Raw genomic sequence first — 20157 nt, 5'->3', positions numbered from 1 at the left:
GCTAAAAAAATTGTGTATGTATAAAAATACAATTTATAGTGTACCCATTGGTGCTGAGGACTGGACAATTCCTCCCTATAAACAGGACACTCTGACAATTTGTCTGGGGACAGAGCACAAACCAACAATACTGAACTTGGATCTGTTGCATGCAAAGCCACCTATCTAACAGGTCCATCCAGAACTGGGCCTCTCCTTTATATCAGCATATTAACTCTATCCCTCTGGTGGGGTGTGATTTAGGGAGGAATGAGAAAAATTTATAAGCACAAAGACAGATGCATCTCTAATAATCTCCTTCCCTAGTGGGTATAACCCAATATTTTTTTTGAATTTTCATACTTAATTATTATTTGTATTTCATATTTCTGACTTCATGTTCATCCCCAGTTTGGGGAATCAGATATCATTTTGCAGAACTGATGAAGTGGATTCCAATTCATGAAACTCTATGCCATAGTAGACACATTAATCTTATGCCCAGGATTATAGCCATGTGTATTTTGTTGCACTGATGGTACATAACATTCTCAGTTACAGAATGTTGCTTGGTTTTCAGCAGTGAAACTGAAATCAGCCTGTGTTCTTGCCACAAAAACTTCTAAAAATGACCACTTGAATCAATTAATTTGAGCCCACAATAGCAGCAAAAATTATATAATTATATTTGGGAAATTATGGGTTTTTTGTTTAGTATGAAAATGATATTCTGAAAAATCCATTGTGCCTGTTTAAATGAAAATGTCTATTCAAGCAATGCCAAAAAAAAAAAAAAGAATATTGAGCCAGGGTGGAAATTTTCTTTCTTCCGATTTACTATAAGTAACTGTTAATTTTGCCTCCTGGAAACTACAAGAGCATGTGTAGAAAGTTATTTTAAACCAGTCCAGGATCCAGACCTAGAGAAGGATATCTGACTTTTCTTCATCTTCCTATATTAGCATTTTTTCCATGGTGTTGCACTGGATCAAGAATTAGCACAACTCATTCTAAACACTTATTTTTGACACATCACTCCAGGATAAAGCTGCTTGTTTTCTTTATTGGGGCAAATAACGAATATAAATATATCATTTACATTCCTTTTTCCAGAATCTGGTTTCATTAGTTATACAGTCCGAGGATTACTATATCTATGTGCCAAACTTCAATGCTTATATTACTTTTTATTTGAAAAAATAATTCACCCTACTTGCTCAAAGATCTTAAACAATGTTCTTTTGTTTAGCACTCTTTAATGTCTTCGACCCATTTTCATTCATAAATTTAGGAATTGGTGCATATAAATGTCATTCTTTCTTAAACGTAAGAGTGGTAAGTAAAACAAAATCTATATCAATGTGGTTGTTTATGGTCCACAAGAGAACTGAATCAAGCTGTCAACAATGGTTTTAGGTTAGGGTTAGGGTTAGATTTAATTCCAGGAGCCCCAAAATGAAAGAAAATGCAATGGACTGTCTTGACTTCCTCTCCCCTATTATTGTCAAAAGATATTAGTGACTTAAACTATTATTGTCTTTTTTCCCACTTGAATTAAAATGTTTTTGGCCTCTTTTCCCTAAATGTATCAAGTGACACAAATTTGGATCTGGATTCCATCAAAATTGTGAAGATTGCATAATCATTGCAACATTGTAAAATTCTTTACTTGAGTAGCCCTTCGCAGAAACTACATTGAATTATTTATGTTCACAAGATTTTTGTGTTTTTTCTAAAGTGATATACTCCAGATTTGCTGAAAATTAAGTTCCAAGAATTGCCAGCCAGCATGAGCACATTAGGAGGGTACCAGGTTTTGGAACCCTGTTTTACAGAATAATTTATACAAAATAGAATCCCTCTTCCAGGAGAGAATGTTTTAGAAAACTTGTGAATCACAAATGCAAGATATTAGTAGATAAAATGTAAACAGATTGCGAATTTATTTGTAAATGAATTCTGTAAGCAGACAAGAGAAAAATGTTTAGGAAAATTAAAATTAGTATTTTAGGAAATTATACTATATAATGAGAATATGATATGTAGAAATGCACCATCAAGACTGATAGAATATGGAAAGTTATTTCTTTATGCAGGCTTATATAAGATTATATGGTAAGTTGACATTTTCTATGAGCCTGACCCCAACTGCAATCCAAACAGCTACGAAGCATCTTTAAAACAATTTTTCAGGAGCTTTAATTGGTATTAGCTAATAGCAATTATAGATAACAAGTAATAGCATTTCTATCAACAATGAGCAAACTTTTTTTCCCTATTCTTACATTTGTAGATATGGATGAATGCAGCTTCTCAGAATTTCTCTGCCAGCATGAATGTATTAATCAGCCAGGGAGTTACTACTGTTTCTGCCCATCTGGCTATGTTCTTGTTGAGGATACTCGATGTCAGGGTAAGAATATTCCATACATTTTGTCTTTTAAATATAATTAGAGGGCAAATAAGTTAGTAGTTAGTCTTCTGGAAATTTTAGAAATAATAGTAACGCATAACGGAATCAGATTTTGCAAACTTTATTACAAAAAGATAGCATTGAAAGCTATTACACAATGTCACTGAAGCATAACTAAGTGAAAAATGTTAATGGATTTTCTGGCTAACCAACTATTTTCCAGAGCAGCTAAAGGTCACCTAATGCTATTACACTTTTCTACACATATTGTATTTTGTATATTGCATCGTATTTTGCAATAGGGAAGGCTTTTATGGAGAAAACTGATTCTATACTAATTGCATTCTTATTTACTAGCTATGAATAGCAGAGGACTTTTTAAACATTCTGCAAGTATTTTGTGGCTGCAAAACTTTTCTTGTTGCATCGAGAGAGCACATTTCAAAAGAACTGTTGATTGACTTACCTGGCAGAACTAAGCTTTTATAACACAATTTCCTTTTCAGTAGTTTCCTTACCCTTTTGTGTTTGTTTGCTGAGTTTAAGCTGGGTATAAATACATAGCCTTCATGTGGGTATAACATATCATACCAGTAGTTCATAAATGTTCTATTTCTTATTTAGGAAGAGAACAAAATCAGTAAGCTTGTTGTCTGTCTTCCTCCAAAAAGCAATGCAATTGGTGTAGCTAATGAAATACAGATAAGTAGATTTACAGACAACCAATTGTTCATACATTATATCCAAACTGAGAAAGGATAGTATAAGACTTATAGTGAAAACTCAGTTTCTAGCAAGAGCACTCACAGGCTATGGTTAAAAAGTCAAGATGTCAGCCACCATAGTACAAAATTCCATCTGGTTTTGTTGTTTTTATTTTGTATGTATTTTTTTATTTTTTTATCAAGTCATTGTGACCATCATCTTGATCTTTTTTTTTTTTTGCCACATCATGGGGACTCTCCTGACCTGTGGAAATGTTAAATGAGAGCCAGTCTTATATAGTAATTAAGTGTTGGGCTAGGAATGGAAAAACCCAGGTTTTAGTGTAGCTTGAAAGTTGTAGTGTACCTATCAAAATTGCAAGGCCAGTCACCCTCTCTAAGCCAAACCCACCTCACGGGATATATATAAGAGATGATGTAGAAATTTGATAAATTAAATAAAAAATAAAATATGGGAAACATAGGGGAAGTGCCATGCATGCTGCCTTGAGTTCCTAAATGAAAAATGGGGTATAAATAACATTTTTTATGAAAGCTGTGTGTTCTAAATGCTTATTTTTAATATAATTATTTGTTGTATTTCTGTACCACTTTTCATTTAAAAAGTTGAAATTAGCAAAAAAATATGCTAAAAAGAGGTGAAAATTACAATAGAAATACAAAAACTCTGAAATGATAATTGCCCTCATCTGTCCACACTCCCTATTTACCACTACAAACTGGAAAAATAAACATATATACACTGCTCAAAAAAATAAAGGGAACATAAAAATAAGACATCCTAGATCTGAATGAATGAAATATTCATATTAAATACTTTGTTCATTACATAGTTGAATGTGCTGACAACACAATCACACAAAAATTATCAATGGAAATCAAATTTAGCAACCCACAGAGGTCTGGATTTGGAGTTACACTCAAAATTAAAGTGGAAAAAAACACTACAGGCTGATCCAACTTTAATGTAATGTCCTTAAAACAAGTCAAAATGAGGCTCAGCAGTGTGTGTGGCCTCCACATGCCTGTATGACCTCCCTACAATGCCTGGGCATGCTCCTGATGAGGTGGTGGATGGTCTTCTGAGGGATCTCCTCCCACACCTGGACTAAAGCATCCCCAAACTCCTGGACGGTCTGCTGCAACGTGGTGTTGGTGGATGGAGTGAGACATGATGTCCCAGGTGTGCTCAATTGGATTCAGGTCTGGGGAACGGGCGGGACAGTCCATAGCATCAATGCCTTCATCTTGCAGGAACTGCTGACACACTCCAGCCACATGAGGTCTAGCATTGTTGTGCATTAGGAGGAACCCAGGGCCAACCACACCAGCATATGGTCTCACAAGGGGTCTGAGGATCTCATCTCGGTACCTAATTGCAGTCAGGCTACCTCTGGCGAGCAAATGGAGGGCTGTGTGGCCCCCTAAAGAAATGCCACCCACTGACCCACTGCCAAACCGGTCATGCTGGAGGATGTTGCAGTCAACAGAACGTTCTCCACGGTGTCTCCAGACCTGTCATGTTTGTTACATGTGCTCAGTGTGTACCTGCTTTCATCTGTGAAGAGCACAGGGTGCCAGTGGCGAATTTGCCAATCTTGGTGTTCTTTGGCAAATGCCAAATGTCCTGCATGGTGTTGGGCTGTAAGCACAACCCCCACCTGTGGATGTCGGGCCCTCATACCACCCTCATGGAGTCTGTTTGTGGCCCTCTGGAGGTCATTTTGCAGGGCTCTGGCAGTGCTCCTCCTGTCCCTCCTTGCACAAAGGTGGAGGTAGCGGTCCTGATGCTGGGTTATTGCTCTCCTGCGGCCTCCTCCATGTCTCCTGATGTATTGGCCTGTCTGTCTCCTGGTAGCGCCTCCATGCTCTGGACACTATGCTGACGGACACAGCAAACCTTCTTGTCACAGCTCGCATTGATGTGCCATCCTGGATAAGCTGCACTACCTGAGCCACTTGTGTGGGTTGTAGACTCCGTCTCATGCTACCACTAGAGTGAAAGCACCGCCAGCATTCAAAAGTGACCACACCATCAGCCAGAAAGCATAGGAACTGAGAAGTGGTCTGTGGTCACCACCTGCAGAACCACTCCTTTATTGGGGATGTCTTGCTAACTGCCTATGCTTTCCCCCTCTTGTCTATTCCATTTGCACAACAGCATGTGAAATTGATTGTCAATCAGTGTTGCTACCTAAGTGGACAGTTTGATTTCTCAGAAGTGTGATTGACTTGGAGTTACATTGTGTTGTTTAAGTGTTCCCTTTATTTTTTTGAGCAGTGTATAAACATACATATTTGTCAAAATTATGTTCATATGATTTTCTCTAAGATATCCAAGATAGGCAGATCTAGTTATCTAGCTTAAAATCTAGCCTATCTTAGTACTATATTATGAACTCATATTCAATAACATGGAATGAACTTGAGTGAACTCGCCTCATAAGGATCAATCAGCCATGAGAGTTTAACTACTGTAAGTCTCCATAAATTCAACTGGTTATATTGACAGACTGGTTGAAAGAGGCTGCAAACATATAAGAGGCCAAATTACAAAAGTAGGGATCCTTTATTGATGTCTGAGAGTCTTCTCTCCTAAATTCTTCACTTTATAGTAAAATCATGTTCAAGTTATGCCTTCAAACCTTCTTTTAAAGTATCTTCCTAGAATGTGACAAAAAGTCCACAGAGTTAAAAATCTAGTACAGTTTGTAGAAATTTCCAAGTGGGTTGGTGAGTTTGCTCCTTATGTTTAGTATTTCTACATGTAAGATTGGCCTTGTCAGATTCTATCTTATCTACAATACATGTAACAATTATTAATATATCCCTCTCATCTGGTGCATTCCAACGTATAATAATTGGCCAAAAGTAATTTCTTTTTGCCAAAAATATACTGGCTTACAAACTGGAAAATATATTTCATGAGATTACCCAGATATTTCACAAATTATGCTATAGTTTTCCCCAAGAGCAAGCAAGTTTCCCCAAGAGCAAGCAAGTTCCAGTTTGGTCTCTTAAGGTTTCATTATTCCAGTCATTTGTGACCTGTTCTCTTTTCTGTGAAGCATATTTCATTTATACAAAGTGTTTGTTCTCCTGCACAGATGAACATTGTTCAGAAGGCTGGTCCTAGATCTACTTTGGCTATAAAAGCCACTAAACATATTTCAACTATTAGTTCCCAATGCCTGACAATAGCAGTTAGTAAGAAAACAAGCATTTTTGTTTTTAGTTTGCTAAAGACAAGAGATACAGTGATGTTTTTTTTTTAAATACACTACTATACAGTATGTGAAAAATCATCAGAAAAAAAAAATCATCAGAAAATCATCAGAGAAGTGAAAGAAATTATGTGGTTTTTGTAACCAATGTTAAGTAACCTCTTTAGAAATCTAATCCTTCTCAAAATCTGAAGTAAAGCTGTGTTCATTCAATGCTTTTTGTTGCATTGAAAGTTCAAATCCAATGGTACATGTCCTACTGACCACAAGTGGGCAACAGGTAGATAAAAAGTTAAGGTCTCTCTTCTGTCTTTATTGCTCTACTTGCTCCTTATTTAAGAGATTGCTTTATTTATTTAGTGTATGTAAGAAAAGTCTACACATACTAGACACAATGCAGTCCTGACAGCCTAGATTGCTAGTTTATTCCATTCAGCACTTGTGCACCTAGCCTTGGTGCACTGCAGGGACAAACTATCTTTACACCAATTAGCTAGCAGTGTTCAGGTTGCTGGCTATTCCAGGCTTCTCCACCGGTCTCACCTTGCCTCGTCTCACAATGCATTTCATCTAGCCAGGTCCAGTGCCAGCTTCTGCTTTCCGCACCCATGAATGCAGTTAAGTGCCAATCTGAGACCTCTCTTCTGCCTTACTTCCTAAACGAACTCAGAAAAAGCATTTTTTTTAAATTTTCCTATTAATAAATCTCCTTTCCTCTATTATAAAATTGGCTGTGCTGATCATTGTTCAGTTATGGTTCTCACACATCAGAAAGTTTCACTGTCCAATATTATGCATAATGGAAATTTGTTTTATTTTTCCTCATCACATCTCACCAGCCCTTTGAAGATCTCTAGACTTCAGTGTATAATTTCATTTGAGTCTCCTAATAGTTACATCAGATGGATGAAGTTGTGGGTGCATAAGCTCCCTAAGGATGCCAATAAGCTTCGTAGTGATGAAATTCAAATCCAAATTTTAAGGGTCCATTTCCAACATCCCTATCTGTTAGTCTCCACATCTGTGTTAGATTTATATCAGATGATATTGCTATCATTGTTAACTGAAAGCAGGAATTAAGATCCAATATACCCCAAGACCACCGAACATTGGGCAACGGTTTGGAAAAGATTCCCTTACACATACTCAATGTCATATTATGGAAAGGGATTATCTGATAGGACTGCTGAATATTGCAGTCTTAAACCCTACTCACTTAAAACATCCCAGTCTTTATGGCAGACATTCAGACTACAAATTGCAAGATTCAGCCAGACTTTGTATCATATACAAAAGAATCACATTAGTTGTGTCCTCTTTGTTGGATTCATAAAATTTAAGGCTTGGAAATTTGGGACATCAAGGAAGAAAACATATTCAGGACACTATTAAAGCCAACCTCTTTAACACATTCTTTGGCTCAGTATTTGTAAACAGCAATGGATCATGCCCAGTATTTCCTAGCCGAGCCACAGACAACTACAATGATCTAATACATATTGTTTTTACAGAAGACAATGTTGAAAAAGCACTACACAATCTAAAACCATCCCTATCTATTGGACCGGATGGAATATGTGCCTACTTCTTAAAAAAGCTATCCACTGCCATAGCCGAACCTCTAAGCATAATCTTTGAAAAATCTTTCAAGACCAGCTCCTTGCCTAACCTATGGTCACAAGCCACAGTCATCCCCATCTTCAAAAAGGGAGACCCCAGCCTAGTTGAAAATTACAGACCAATCTCCTTATGCTGCATCTCCTGTAAAGTCATGGAATCAATTATTAACCAATCCATTATCCTTCACTTAGAGACAAACAACCTACTCTCTAATAAACGATTTGGTTTTAGGAAAAAGCTATCATGTAATCTGCAACTCTTACACTACAAAAACATATGGATTACACAACTCGATCAGGGCAAAGCAATAGACACAATTTACATAGACTTCTGTAAAGCCTTTGATTCAGTGGTATGTGACAAACTGCTCCTAAAACTAAAATCTTATTGTATCTCTGGACACCTGCATAACTGGATAGAAGTATTCCTGTCAAACAGACAACAAATGGTCAAAATTGGGAGCGTCCTATCAAATTCTGTACCTGTCAACAGTGGTATCCCCCAAGGCAGTGTTCTAGGACCAACTCTTTTCATACTCTACATAAATGACCTCTGTGATCGTATAAAGAGCAGCTGCATTCTCTTCTCTGATGATGTAAAGCTATTCAATACCACAGACAATACTGCTACCCTTCAAAGAGACCTTGACTATGTATCAGAATGGTCAAACAAATGGCAACTTCAAATCTCAACAAATAAATGCTCTGTCCTACATATTGGCAAAAAAAAAATCAGAAAATAAAATTTAGGCTGAATAGTCAAGACCTTTTTGTTGATCCAAACTCTGTCAAGGATCTTGGAGTACTCATCTCAAATGACCTCAGTGCTAGAGCTCATTGTAACTACAAAGCCAAAAAGGCGTTAAGAGTTGTTAACCTAATCTTACATAGCTTTTTCTCTGGTAATGTTACACTAATAACTAGAGCGTACAAAACATATGCTAGACCAATACTTGAATACAGCTCATTAGTCTGGAACCCACATTACGTATCTGATATTAACACAGTTGAGAAAGTCCAGAAATATTTCACAAGAAGAGTTCTCCACTCCTCTACTCATTGCAGAATACCTTATGCCACCAGACTCGAAATTCTAGAAAACCTAGAACTACGCCGCCTTCGGTCCAATCTAAGTATAGCATATAAAATCATACATTGCAATGTCCTACCTGTCAATGAATACTTCAGCTTCAACCATAACAACATAAGAGCAAACAATAGATACAAATTCAAGGTTAATCACACCAAACATGATTGCAGGAAATATGATTTCAGCAACAGAGTGGTCAATGTCTGGAATACTCTACCTGACTCTGTGTTTTTTTTTCCCAAACCCCAAAAACTTTAACCTTAGACTGTCTACTATTGACCTCATCCCTTTCCTAAGAGGTCTGTAGGGGGTGTGCATAAGCGCACCAACTTGCCTACCGTCCCTGTCCTATTCTTTCTTTTATATTTTATTTTTATTTTTCTTATATGTGTCCATGTATTCATAACTATGTTTTTACTTATACCTATTATCTTGTAAGCAATTGACAAAATTAAAAAAAAAATCAGTGGGATTCCATAGTTTCCCATGGAATTAAGTTAAAAAACATTTTTTTCTTAAAAAAGGGATAATCCACTTGAAATAGAGAAAGATCTATTTCAAAACTCTTGTTTTATTTCTTAGATATGTTTTTTAAACAGGAATATTTCAACCTTTCTACTGCAATTTATAATCTTGCTCAGTGCAAAGAATAAGTAAAGTATAATAAATCATTGTATTTGAATGTTGTATTATAGTTGTTTTATTTGAATTGGTGTAGTCTTAAAGAATGAAGGTGTTAAAGGGAGATTGCCAAGTAAGGCAGGGTATGAACTGGCAGCCCAAACCACTGCTATTCAAAGCCAAGAAAGGAGGGTGAGAATATATAGACCCAGAAATGGGAGACCCCAATCTTTCATCCTATGGGCTCCACCCTACAGGGTTTTTTAAAAAAATGTTTTTATTATGAATGAACAATGTGTACTAACACATTTATTAAAATGCCATATTTTCTATTTTTGTTTTTTTTTCATTTTAGATGTTAATGAATGTGAGGTTGGGAATCATACTTGTAATGTGCAGCAAACATGTTTTAATGTCCAAGGAGGATTCAAATGTCTAGACCCAGTAAGATGCGAGGATCCTTATATCCGGATCAATGAAAAGTGAGTGATTTATTAATAGAAAAAATTAGAGCAATCATGTTATCCAGGAAGCACATTAAACAGTGTAGTGCTTGGTTATTTTCAAATTGCACTTGCTATTTTTGGTTGTTAGCCCTGTTCAATATTGATTTGAGCATGTATTCTCTCATTATTTTTGAGAGATGAACGTAATATGAAATTGACCAATGACTGAAAATATTTATTTCCTAAAGATATCAAAGGATTGGATTGCCACTTGTTAAGTGCATAGTCATTTTCAGATCCAGTTTCTTGCTGTGTAACATATAAAATAGCCAATAACTAAAAATACAGTTTTTATAATATGCATGTCTTTCTAAACTAGCATTTTCAAATATACAAAATATTTGTCAGCATGGTTTGCAATTTTCCATAGTTTCATTCTAAACTCATTCCTTCAAGTTATCTCCTCAGAATGGAAATGTTCAATGTTAAAAACTTACCAAACAGTTCTTTATTGGGTCACCAGGTGGCAGAATAGTCAGCTATTTACAACTGAAATAGAAAAAGTGCTTATGAGCATTTATCATAATCATGTTCTCCTGTAATATATACAGTTGTCTTTAAAATTGAGTTTTTAATTATAGATATTTTATAAGTATGTTATTAATACATTGCTTTCACCCATCTTCTGTTAAGGACCTTCTGTCATCTCTGATCTCTTTTCAATGTTAAAAGTGCAATGTCATATACATAATTAAACACCTAGAGAAAAATGGAAAATAACATTAAACATTAAAAAAACACTAAAAAAACATTAAAAATGTTTCTTCAAGCAATGAAGAATTTAGATTTATGAATTCAAACTCTAAATATTTTGACCATAATTTATGCTGAAATAATTTGCGCATACAAAAGTTAAATAAATTAGGGAATAAAGCTGATATACTTTTTTATTTTCATTTTTTCCTATTGTATATTATATGATAACATGGATCATCATCTTTATTTTTGAAATGAAAACTATCATTTTATGTTCTGCAGTATTTTATTCTTTATTATATTTTCACCTCATTCACTGACCAAGCCTTTGAAAGGTACAGTAGCTCAGTGGCTTAGCGTTTTGCTTCAGTGGTTCAAGTACTAGTACAAGTATTTTGTGGTGAGGTGAACTTCCATCACTTGCCTCAACTTCTGTTCACCTACCAGTTGGAAAGCATGTTATATGTGAGTAGATCAATAGGTACCACTTCGGTGGGGAGATGAGTTGGTGCTTTGTGCAGTCAGTCAGATTCCTGCTGGCTCTAAATTTTCCCAGTTGTGACGCTGTTTGTAAGGTGACTCTGGGGATGGGTGACACTGCAGGAAACTGTTTATCTTTCTTTCTGGTATGAAGCCGACTGGCCTTCTTGTGGCACACCATGGGAAGCTCGCAAGCATGTCTCACAACAGAGCTGGCAAATTGGTAGCCAAACTACTACTCTGAAATAGCATTGTGGTCTCCTAGATAATGTAACACAATACTCTAATAACAACCACCATCGCCAAATCTTTGGACCATTTGCAAAATGTGTAGATCAATGAAATATAAAACAAAATAGTAAAACATTCAAACATATATATTAAGATGTAAACTATCTCAGTATAAAAATAGCACTCGTGTGATTGCTGTTAAACAACGAAGAAAGTAGCATTCTTATTTGCTTATATTAATTTGATTACAACAGTAAAAATAATATGAGCTATGAAATTAGAGCTAACATAACAGTTCACCATAATGCACCATAATAAATTTGTTAAGCTTTATTAAAATAATATTAAAAATTTCCTAGATCCTTGTAAATCAATAGGTTGATAGATGGACAAAAATGTCAAGTGCAGTCTAAACATTTGGCTAACTATGCAACCGTAGTCAATAATAATAATATTCTTCTCTTTGTTCCATCAGTCATTGTATATGTCCAACTGAAAACCCTAACTGTAGAGACCAGCCATTCACCATCTTGTACAGAGACATGGATGTATCAGGACGTACTGTGCCTGCCGATGTATTTCAGATGCAAGCAACCTCTCGCTACCCTGGTGCTTATTACATCTTTCAGATTAAGTCAGGAAATGAAGGCAGAGAATTCTATATGCGGGTGAGTGAGATTTATGAATAGACCCTTCCATTGTCTTCTTTTTAAAATGGTCTGTATTATTTTAAGGTTACTGTTTAAATAGTAAAATCACAAAAATATTCATATTATAAAGAATACTAGATGAGTGCCATTACCTGAGATTTAAAAAAAAAACAGTTTCAGACATTCACAGGCAATGTTGCCTGCACTTAGCAAGTACTAGAGATAACATGGAAGTTATATCCACAACCTGTTTGCGACTTTTTTAGGGAACTATATGCTAACTGGGAAAAAGAAAATTAATTAGATGGAATTTTCACCTTACTCAATATAATCATTTTATTTTTGAGCACTGTAGAATAGGCAGTGAGCCAGAAGAGAGAGCCTTAATTCATTCCAGAACTTGATGCAGTGAATTAAAGTCTTTTCCCCAAGAAGATTATGAAGAGCTAGATGGGGATGCAATTTTAAGGGGCACTTTGACAAAGCAATTTCTGTCCACTCAGACACTTCCATCAGTGAAAAGAAGGAACAAGCAAGGGGAACAATTCAGACATCTATTTCTTTGAAATTAAATTTAAACAATCTTTGAAAACCAAGACTGGCTCCATTGTTTCAAGCTGTGTTTGCAGCTATTGGGAACCAAATCAGGTGAAAAACCAGTTGTTTAAATAATAAATACGATCCTCCTTCCCCATGTCTTTTGACTTCACCCTTTTTTCTTTTGAGCTATTTCCCCAATCTGTTCCTTCCCGCAAGGCAGGGAAATATCCATCTTATTTGCTACTCCAACTCTTGCAGAACATTAGCAGCAGTCAACAAATAAAGTCAATCAAAAGAAGGAACCATAAAAAGCAGCAGTTAATGTAGACAACAGCCCTTTGCATTCATACAGTATTTATTCAAAACTAGATCCACAGAAGTCAAATGGCATCTTGGTTTCCATGCAAACTGCTGGCGCAGGACTCAGTTCAGGCTCAGACCACTCTGCCCCAAACAATAGATTCTAGATCAGCACCAACACCACGCTCTGGTTTGGCACAGATCTGTTATAAGTGTTCTTCATAGTGATTATGGTCACAGCCTTGAGATACCAACACAAATAAATCTTCCATAACAGAGCCATGATATTGTTACAAATATTTAAGAAGGCAGCTTTCGGCCACCTGCTATGCTTGAAGTACTTCAACATTTTTCCTTGGCTTTCTCCATGCAGCAAACTGGACCTATCAGTGCCACTCTTGTGATGACCCGTCCTCTGAAGGGGCCACGTGACCTTGTGTTGGACCTGGAGATGGTCACTGTTAACACTGTCATCAATTTCAGAGGAAGTTCTGTCATTCGACTGAGGATTTATGTATCACAATATCCCTTCTAAACCTAGACTGGCATTGCTTTCTTTAAAACTACCACAGCAGCAGCTGAAAATGGACTATTTTCTACTCTTTTTTCTTCTCAGGAGTCTTCTCACAATCCAACCTGAAATTAGTATTAAATCATGTTACAATGGTTCATGTTACAATAACTGGACAGTAGTTCTTGTGGTTAAGAGACACCTGAGCTTTGAATTATCAGTGGATTCCACAGATTTATTTTATTTTATTTTGCTCATGAGTGTTTAGATACTTTGGTCTTGCTTTCCAAACTTTTTCTAAAGTGTGATTAAAAGCTTTAAAAACTGTGAAGATTTTCACTGTAATGGCAATACTGTTTGGCCAAGACACTAGAGAAACTGGGAAAAATTAGCTTCTACTGTTCTGCTTTCTAAAAATGTAAGAAAAAATGCTTGTGGAACCAGAAAAGCATCAGCTAGTCTCTCTCTCAAAAAAATATGGAATAATCTTACATTCTGAATCCTGGGTCTGATTCAGGAGGAATAATTCCTTATTGGCTTTGCTTTATACTTTCCCCCTTTCTTACTTCCAGGCTAGGAAATTGACTGCCTGGAGATCTTAACTAGAATCCAAACCAACCACAGCTATTACGCCTGCTTAGGTTAGCTTTGTGCTTGTACTTCTTGAATATACCCACTTACACTCTAGGCAACCTGTTCTTAAAATAGAGATAATTTTCAAAAACGGTGTTTTGAAACAACATAGATGGCATGTCAAGTTTAATGCTCAACTTTAGCAGATTTGAAAAAAAGTTATTTCAGGCACAAGAAATCAGGCAGACATAAAATAATTCTTTAGATATTGGCCATTATGGATAGTATGCATGTAACTTAATGACATACTTTGAGTTATTTACTCAAAAAGAGGCCATTATCTTTTCATAATCTATTCCAGGCTCATTTCCTTAATAATCTCAAAGCAGCCCACTGCTGTGTAATAATAGCTCAATATGAAATCAGCAGAAAAGATCCACACATATAGGTCATTTTAGCAACTCTTAACATAATTTTATTATGCTTATTTTATATTACTCTTCTTTTTTCTGCATAGGAAAAGACATGCATCTACAATTCAAGAAAAAAGATACCCAGGCTAGTAATAAGGATGGCTTAATATGAGAGTATATAAGTTCCTAGCTTAGTCCCTACTGTTTCCAAAGACTTCAGGAAGCAGAATGGCAAAACCTCTATCTAATGCCTCAAGTAACAAGTAGCCACAGCCATTAAATTGGCTAGTCGGTTGATCTTGAAAAAAACTAAGTGTGCTGTATTCAGTGTTATATGTTCTACATATAGTCCTTGATTAACAGCTACTCGTTCAGCAACTGTTTTAAGTTATGATGGTTCTGAATGAGGCAACTTAGAGTTGGTCCTCAAAATTGCACCTGTCGTGGCATCTCTGGGGGTGCACATGATCACAATTTGGGTGCTTGGCCTAGGAGTGCAGTGGTTAGAATGCAGTATAGCAGGCTAACTCTGCCAACAGTCTGGAGTTCGATCCTGACAGGCTCGAAGTTGACTCAGCCTTCCATCCTTCAGTAAAATGAACCAGATTATTGGTGCAATATGCTGACTCTGTAAACTGCTTAGGGGGCTATAAAGCACTGTGAAGCAGTATATAAGTCTAATTGCTATTGCTTGGCAACTAGCTTGCAATTATGATGCTCCACGCAATCACATGACTGCATGATGTGTCCTAAAGTCATGTGATTGTCATTTGAAACCTTATTGCTGGTTTCTGGCATGCAAAGTCAATGGGGAAACCAGCAGGAGGTCACAAATTGTGATCAGGTGACATAACACACACAGGATTTGCCTAATGACCTCAAATGGTCATGCCAGGTGACACGTTTCATAACCATGTTGGTTAATTATGGACTTCCTCATCCCAATTACTGTTGTTACCCATCATTGCATGACTGGACTCAATTTTATGATCATTTTTATCATGGTCATTACGTGAATCACTGTGGTTTTTAATCATGTGATCAATAATGTCTCTGGAGATTCTCAGTCAACCAGATCATATTTGTCCCAAAGATTCTTTTCAAAAGGCAACTGGACTTTCTTGGTTTTTTCCTTGAAAACTTTCCGTTTCTCATCCAACAAGCTTCTTCGGTTCTGACTGAATAGTGGGGAATGGAAGAATTTATATTCTTATATTTATATTCTTTCCACCATTCAGTCAGGACCAAAGAAGCTTCTTGGATGAGAAGTGAAATGTTTTCAAGGAAAGAGCCAAGAAAGTCCAGGAGCCTTTTGAAAAGTACCTTTGGGACTATGTGGCCAATAAGTGAAACCAGGTCACCCAGTTGGCTCTGTGCCTAAGATGCAGCTAGTCCTCACTGTTTGGAGCTTTACCAGTAAACCAAACTAGCTTTTTTACAGCTCTTTTATATATAGGAATAGTTTATCTCTTAAATATTCCAATACATGAATTACTTCATACTTTACTATATTATAAACATTTTAAAGAATGCCGCTATAGATAAAATCACATAAGATTAAGGAAGCACTAACTAGCTATGCTGAATCTGATTTCTCAATGCATTTTCAAAATAATGTATGTGGTCCAACTTTCAACAGAAGCTCAGTAAGGATTAGATTTTTTAAAAAGCTGATTGCACCTGTCCTGGGATTTGAGATCATAGCTGTGATTGCACTTACACACATATTTGGGGAACAATTATTTATAGGAGTAAAAATCAAAACAAATCATAGTAGCAATGAACATAATTCTATCATTTGCAGAACATGTATGTTTAATAATTGCTTTTCTGCACATATGCTTTGTATTAGTTTCAATAACTCAAACAATACACTGATTTTTTTTTTAAACTGTATTTTTATTTGTAATTGTTTTAATTTTTCACTGGTTTCACCAGGTTTCCTGGAAAAAAATACATTGTTCAGAACCAAATTGTGAATGTACAAGTTCACTAACGGACTATATTTTTCTGAATGTTCTGATCACGTAAGAGGCTCTATTCCTAGTACAGCTGTGCTTAATTTATAAGTTGTTTAAACTTTTATTCAAAGTAAAAAAAAAAGATGTGCAAATTTTTTAAAAAGGGAAATTATATTTGGCAATATATCTAAGTTTGGACTCTAAACAGCAGCAAACCTTGGATGACTTCTTTCAAATAATTATAATTACTTCAGATTATGTGAAGATCATGAGTAGCTTCCTTGCCAGTTCAAGGAAAGGCTTGAGAGCATTTATTTCTCTTATCAAAGTTCCAAAAACTTGCTCCAAAGTTGTACTTTTGCTTGTGCATATAATGCTGAACTATCTTTTTGCTTATGTGCAAAACAGGTACTTTACATGTGCATATGGAAAAATATGTAATAGTTATTTGGTTGTCCATTACTTTTGTACTATTGGCTAATAATGTGACTTTTCTCCCTAACAATCAAATGACCATCTACTAGTGCTTTACTGAAATTATTTTGTTTCCTGTTCCAGCTCACCCACAAAAGGGAAAAAAAATCCCCCCCAGTGTATTATATGATGAAGCAATGCAATTGCATCAGTGTTGCTTGGACACAAAGGGTCAGAAATACTTTTTCTTTGCTGTATAAAAAGCCAATATTAATGGCGAAATATTTCTATGAAAAATGTGCTGAGGAAATTATTAACCGGAGAAAATCCTTCTGAAATATATTGAAATTATTAAGTAAATAAACTATGCCTGAGGACATAATTTTGCTTCTGGGTGATGCTCATGCATTGCGGTGGGTTTCCAGAAGAATTTATCAGTAGATTGTGCTCCTTGGCTACTGTTGTAGAGATGAAAGGTAAATTCTTCCTTCTTTGCTACCAAATGTTTCTTTTCATTTTATTATTAACTGATTATTTTATTTGGAAAAAAAGTATTAGCCAATCATTATTTGTTACTTTTCCATACATTGCTGAGGTTAAATATATTATGCAAACCAGCAAACCGAGTCAGATTTAGATTAAAAAAATAAATAAATTATTGGTTTATCCTGCCTTTATTATTTTTAAAAAATATAAACACAGGATAAATGACTCAAGACAGCAAACACACTTAATACTCCTGCCTCCTACTTTTTGGGGGACTAGGCACTTAGATAACCCTCTGAGATGGGTTGGGCTGAGAGAGTGACTGATCCAAAGCCACCCAGTTGAACCACAGAGAGATAGGAAGATGTTGGTTTTGTCTTTAAATATGAATGATTAATTATATATTGTTTTCCAAAATAAAGACAGAATAAAATAAATAAATAGTATTATAATCAGACAGTTAAAACCAGTATTTTCCCTCATCCACTCTTCTGTTGCAGCCATAAAGGAACAGGAATCTGGGAGTGATTTATTGCTATCTGTACCAGTATTGCTAATTTAATCCTTTTCCTCCCAAGTCACCATTATATGTCTCTATAGCAGACAGCTACTTCTAATTCTCCTTTCTATCTCCTGTAGAGTTAAGTAAAGACATTAATTACACTTGGTTGGCAATCCCTACTACTTTATGGTATTCAGGCAGCTCTGCTACGCTTCAGCCCAAGTAGAGTAGGGACAAATAAACCTTCAGCAGTTCAGATTCTAGTCCAGCATGATCCTCAGTCATCTTTTGTCTTCCCTCATTGTCCGTTTGCTAACCAGTTTAGTCACAATTATTTTTTGGCCTGCCTTTTATGACAACTGCTGTCATAAAATTCTTATCTCGTTAGTTTATTAGACTATCATAATAAAGCGTAGGTCTGATGAAAGAATGGCAGATAGTCCAGCTGCAGTTGTCACATATTGAATATATGCAATCCATACACATTAAGATAGCAGGACATGGTTTGCCGGTTTGATAAATAAACTTTAATTGGCTAGATGCCAACAAGGTAAACCACAAATTGCAGATTACAAAGTACAAATCAAACCATAACATTGCTTGCCAGATTAAATAACTAGGTCTGAATGTGACATATTGTTTCATCTCTGTTTCATGCTGGAATGCATCTGCTCTTCTCCCATATATTCTTCCTAAGAAAAGGGAATCTATTTATTAGTGTTAAGTGTTCCTAAGTGCTAAATGGATAGTAGAATTAACTTGGGGATTAAGATCAAATATCTACAGAAAAAAGCAATGTTATACTAAATCAATTATGACAATTATATAAATCTAGTTGAATTTATTATAACATAGATTAGCTTTTTGTTTTGTAACATAGATTAGCTTTTTGTAAATGAGCTTGCTTGAGTTTTAGATGTGTATTTCCTTTTCTGAAGCTGTAATTTTTTTTTGTAACTGTAATTTGTCTTTTATGAAATTGAAATTTTTTATAGCTGCATTTACATTCCATGTAGCCCTTCCCTCAGACCTAGGACCCTATTCTCTATTTCCTAATTCTTGTGCACTTATATTGTAACCCTATTGCTACTGCCTTGTTTATGGCTTGTTATAGTCATCCAGATGTTTAGACTGGATTTGGCATTTTTATCCGCCTATCAAATCCTTCCCAAGGATATAGGATACACAGATGTTGTTGCTTGAAGATGTTAAATGACAACCATATCTTGGTGTATTAATTTAATCACAATCAACCTGAATTAATACTGTTTATCTGGGAGTAAGATCTATTCACCATAGTAGCATTTATTTATTTAATTTATATTGCTGCCTATTCGCCCATGGCAACTCAAGGCAGATTGCACAATGTAAAACCATACTTAAAACAAAAAAATAAAAATAAAAAACAATAAAAACTAACAAAAAAAATCAAATAAATTAATAAAGTAAAATAAAACAAAATCTGGAAAAAATAAAAATATAAAAAAATCACCCCCCAACTCCCACCCACCCACCCTGCCCCAACGACAGCAGATCACACTAGCCATTTGATGGGCTCCCTCCCGCTCTGAGTTCCCCAGGCCCGCTGGCAAAACCAGGTCTTCAGTACCTTCCGAAAGAGTGCTAAAGTGGGGGCCATTCTAATCTCTGGGGGAAAATATTCCAGAGAGAGGGAGCCACCATGGAGAAGGCCCTTCTTCTGGATCCCACAGGTGTATTTCCCTCAGGAATGGGACCCGCAACATTCCCTGCCTCCCTGCTCTAATGGGTCGAGTAGATGTGACCAGCAAGAGACATTCCCTCAGATAACCTGGTCACAAGCCGTGAAGGGCTTTAAAGGTGACAACCAGCACCTTGAGTTGCACACGGAAGCAAATTGGTAACCAACGCAGTTGCTGCAGGAAGTGTGACACATGTGCATTTACATCAAATGACTACAGAATTTACTAACAGTAACTGCAGAGACAACTTACTACAGAGACAATTTACTACTTTTAAATAGTCCACTTAATACATGAGACTTGCTTCAGGATTAATTTTCTTGATCAATAGTCATTCAGCTTGAATTATGTCCTCTGGTCTCTCAGACTTCAAGTAATTTTAAATAACTTTATGCAGTCTATAGGTTAAGAAATTCACAGTCTGAAGTTTATAAATTCCAAGCACATTTTCTGAAATTTTCTATCCATTAGTTACTTCATATTTTTTTCAGTTTGTACTGTA

The 20157-nt window shown here is 35.9% G+C and overlaps 1 protein-coding gene across 2 annotated transcripts in view; it reads left to right on the top strand.

The window, feature by feature from the left end:
- Positions 1-17328, top strand: part of FBLN5 (fibulin 5) — a 52728-nt gene extending 35400 nt beyond the window's left edge. For both annotated transcript variants that reach the window (XM_087922098.1, XM_026713165.2), the window contains 4 exons: positions 2273-2392; positions 10027-10153; positions 12060-12252; positions 13448-17328. In XM_087922098.1, the coding sequence (XP_087778224.1) occupies positions 2273-2392; positions 10027-10153; positions 12060-12252; positions 13448-13609 (602 nt within the window). In that variant the 3' untranslated portion in view covers positions 13610-17328. The remainder of the gene's footprint in view (positions 1-2272; positions 2393-10026; positions 10154-12059; positions 12253-13447) is intronic.
- The last annotated feature ends 2829 nt before the right edge of the window (positions 17329-20157 follow it).

The sequence above is a fragment of the Pseudonaja textilis genome, chromosome 1 (genome assembly GCF_049901715.1).
Source record: "Pseudonaja textilis isolate UNSWEBS1 chromosome 1, rPseTex1.2, whole genome shotgun sequence".
Classification (NCBI taxonomy): Eukaryota; Metazoa; Chordata; class Lepidosauria; order Squamata; family Elapidae; genus Pseudonaja; species Pseudonaja textilis.
The sequence above is the reverse complement of the archived record's forward strand: the minus strand, read 5'-3'. Positions and strand labels throughout refer to the sequence as shown.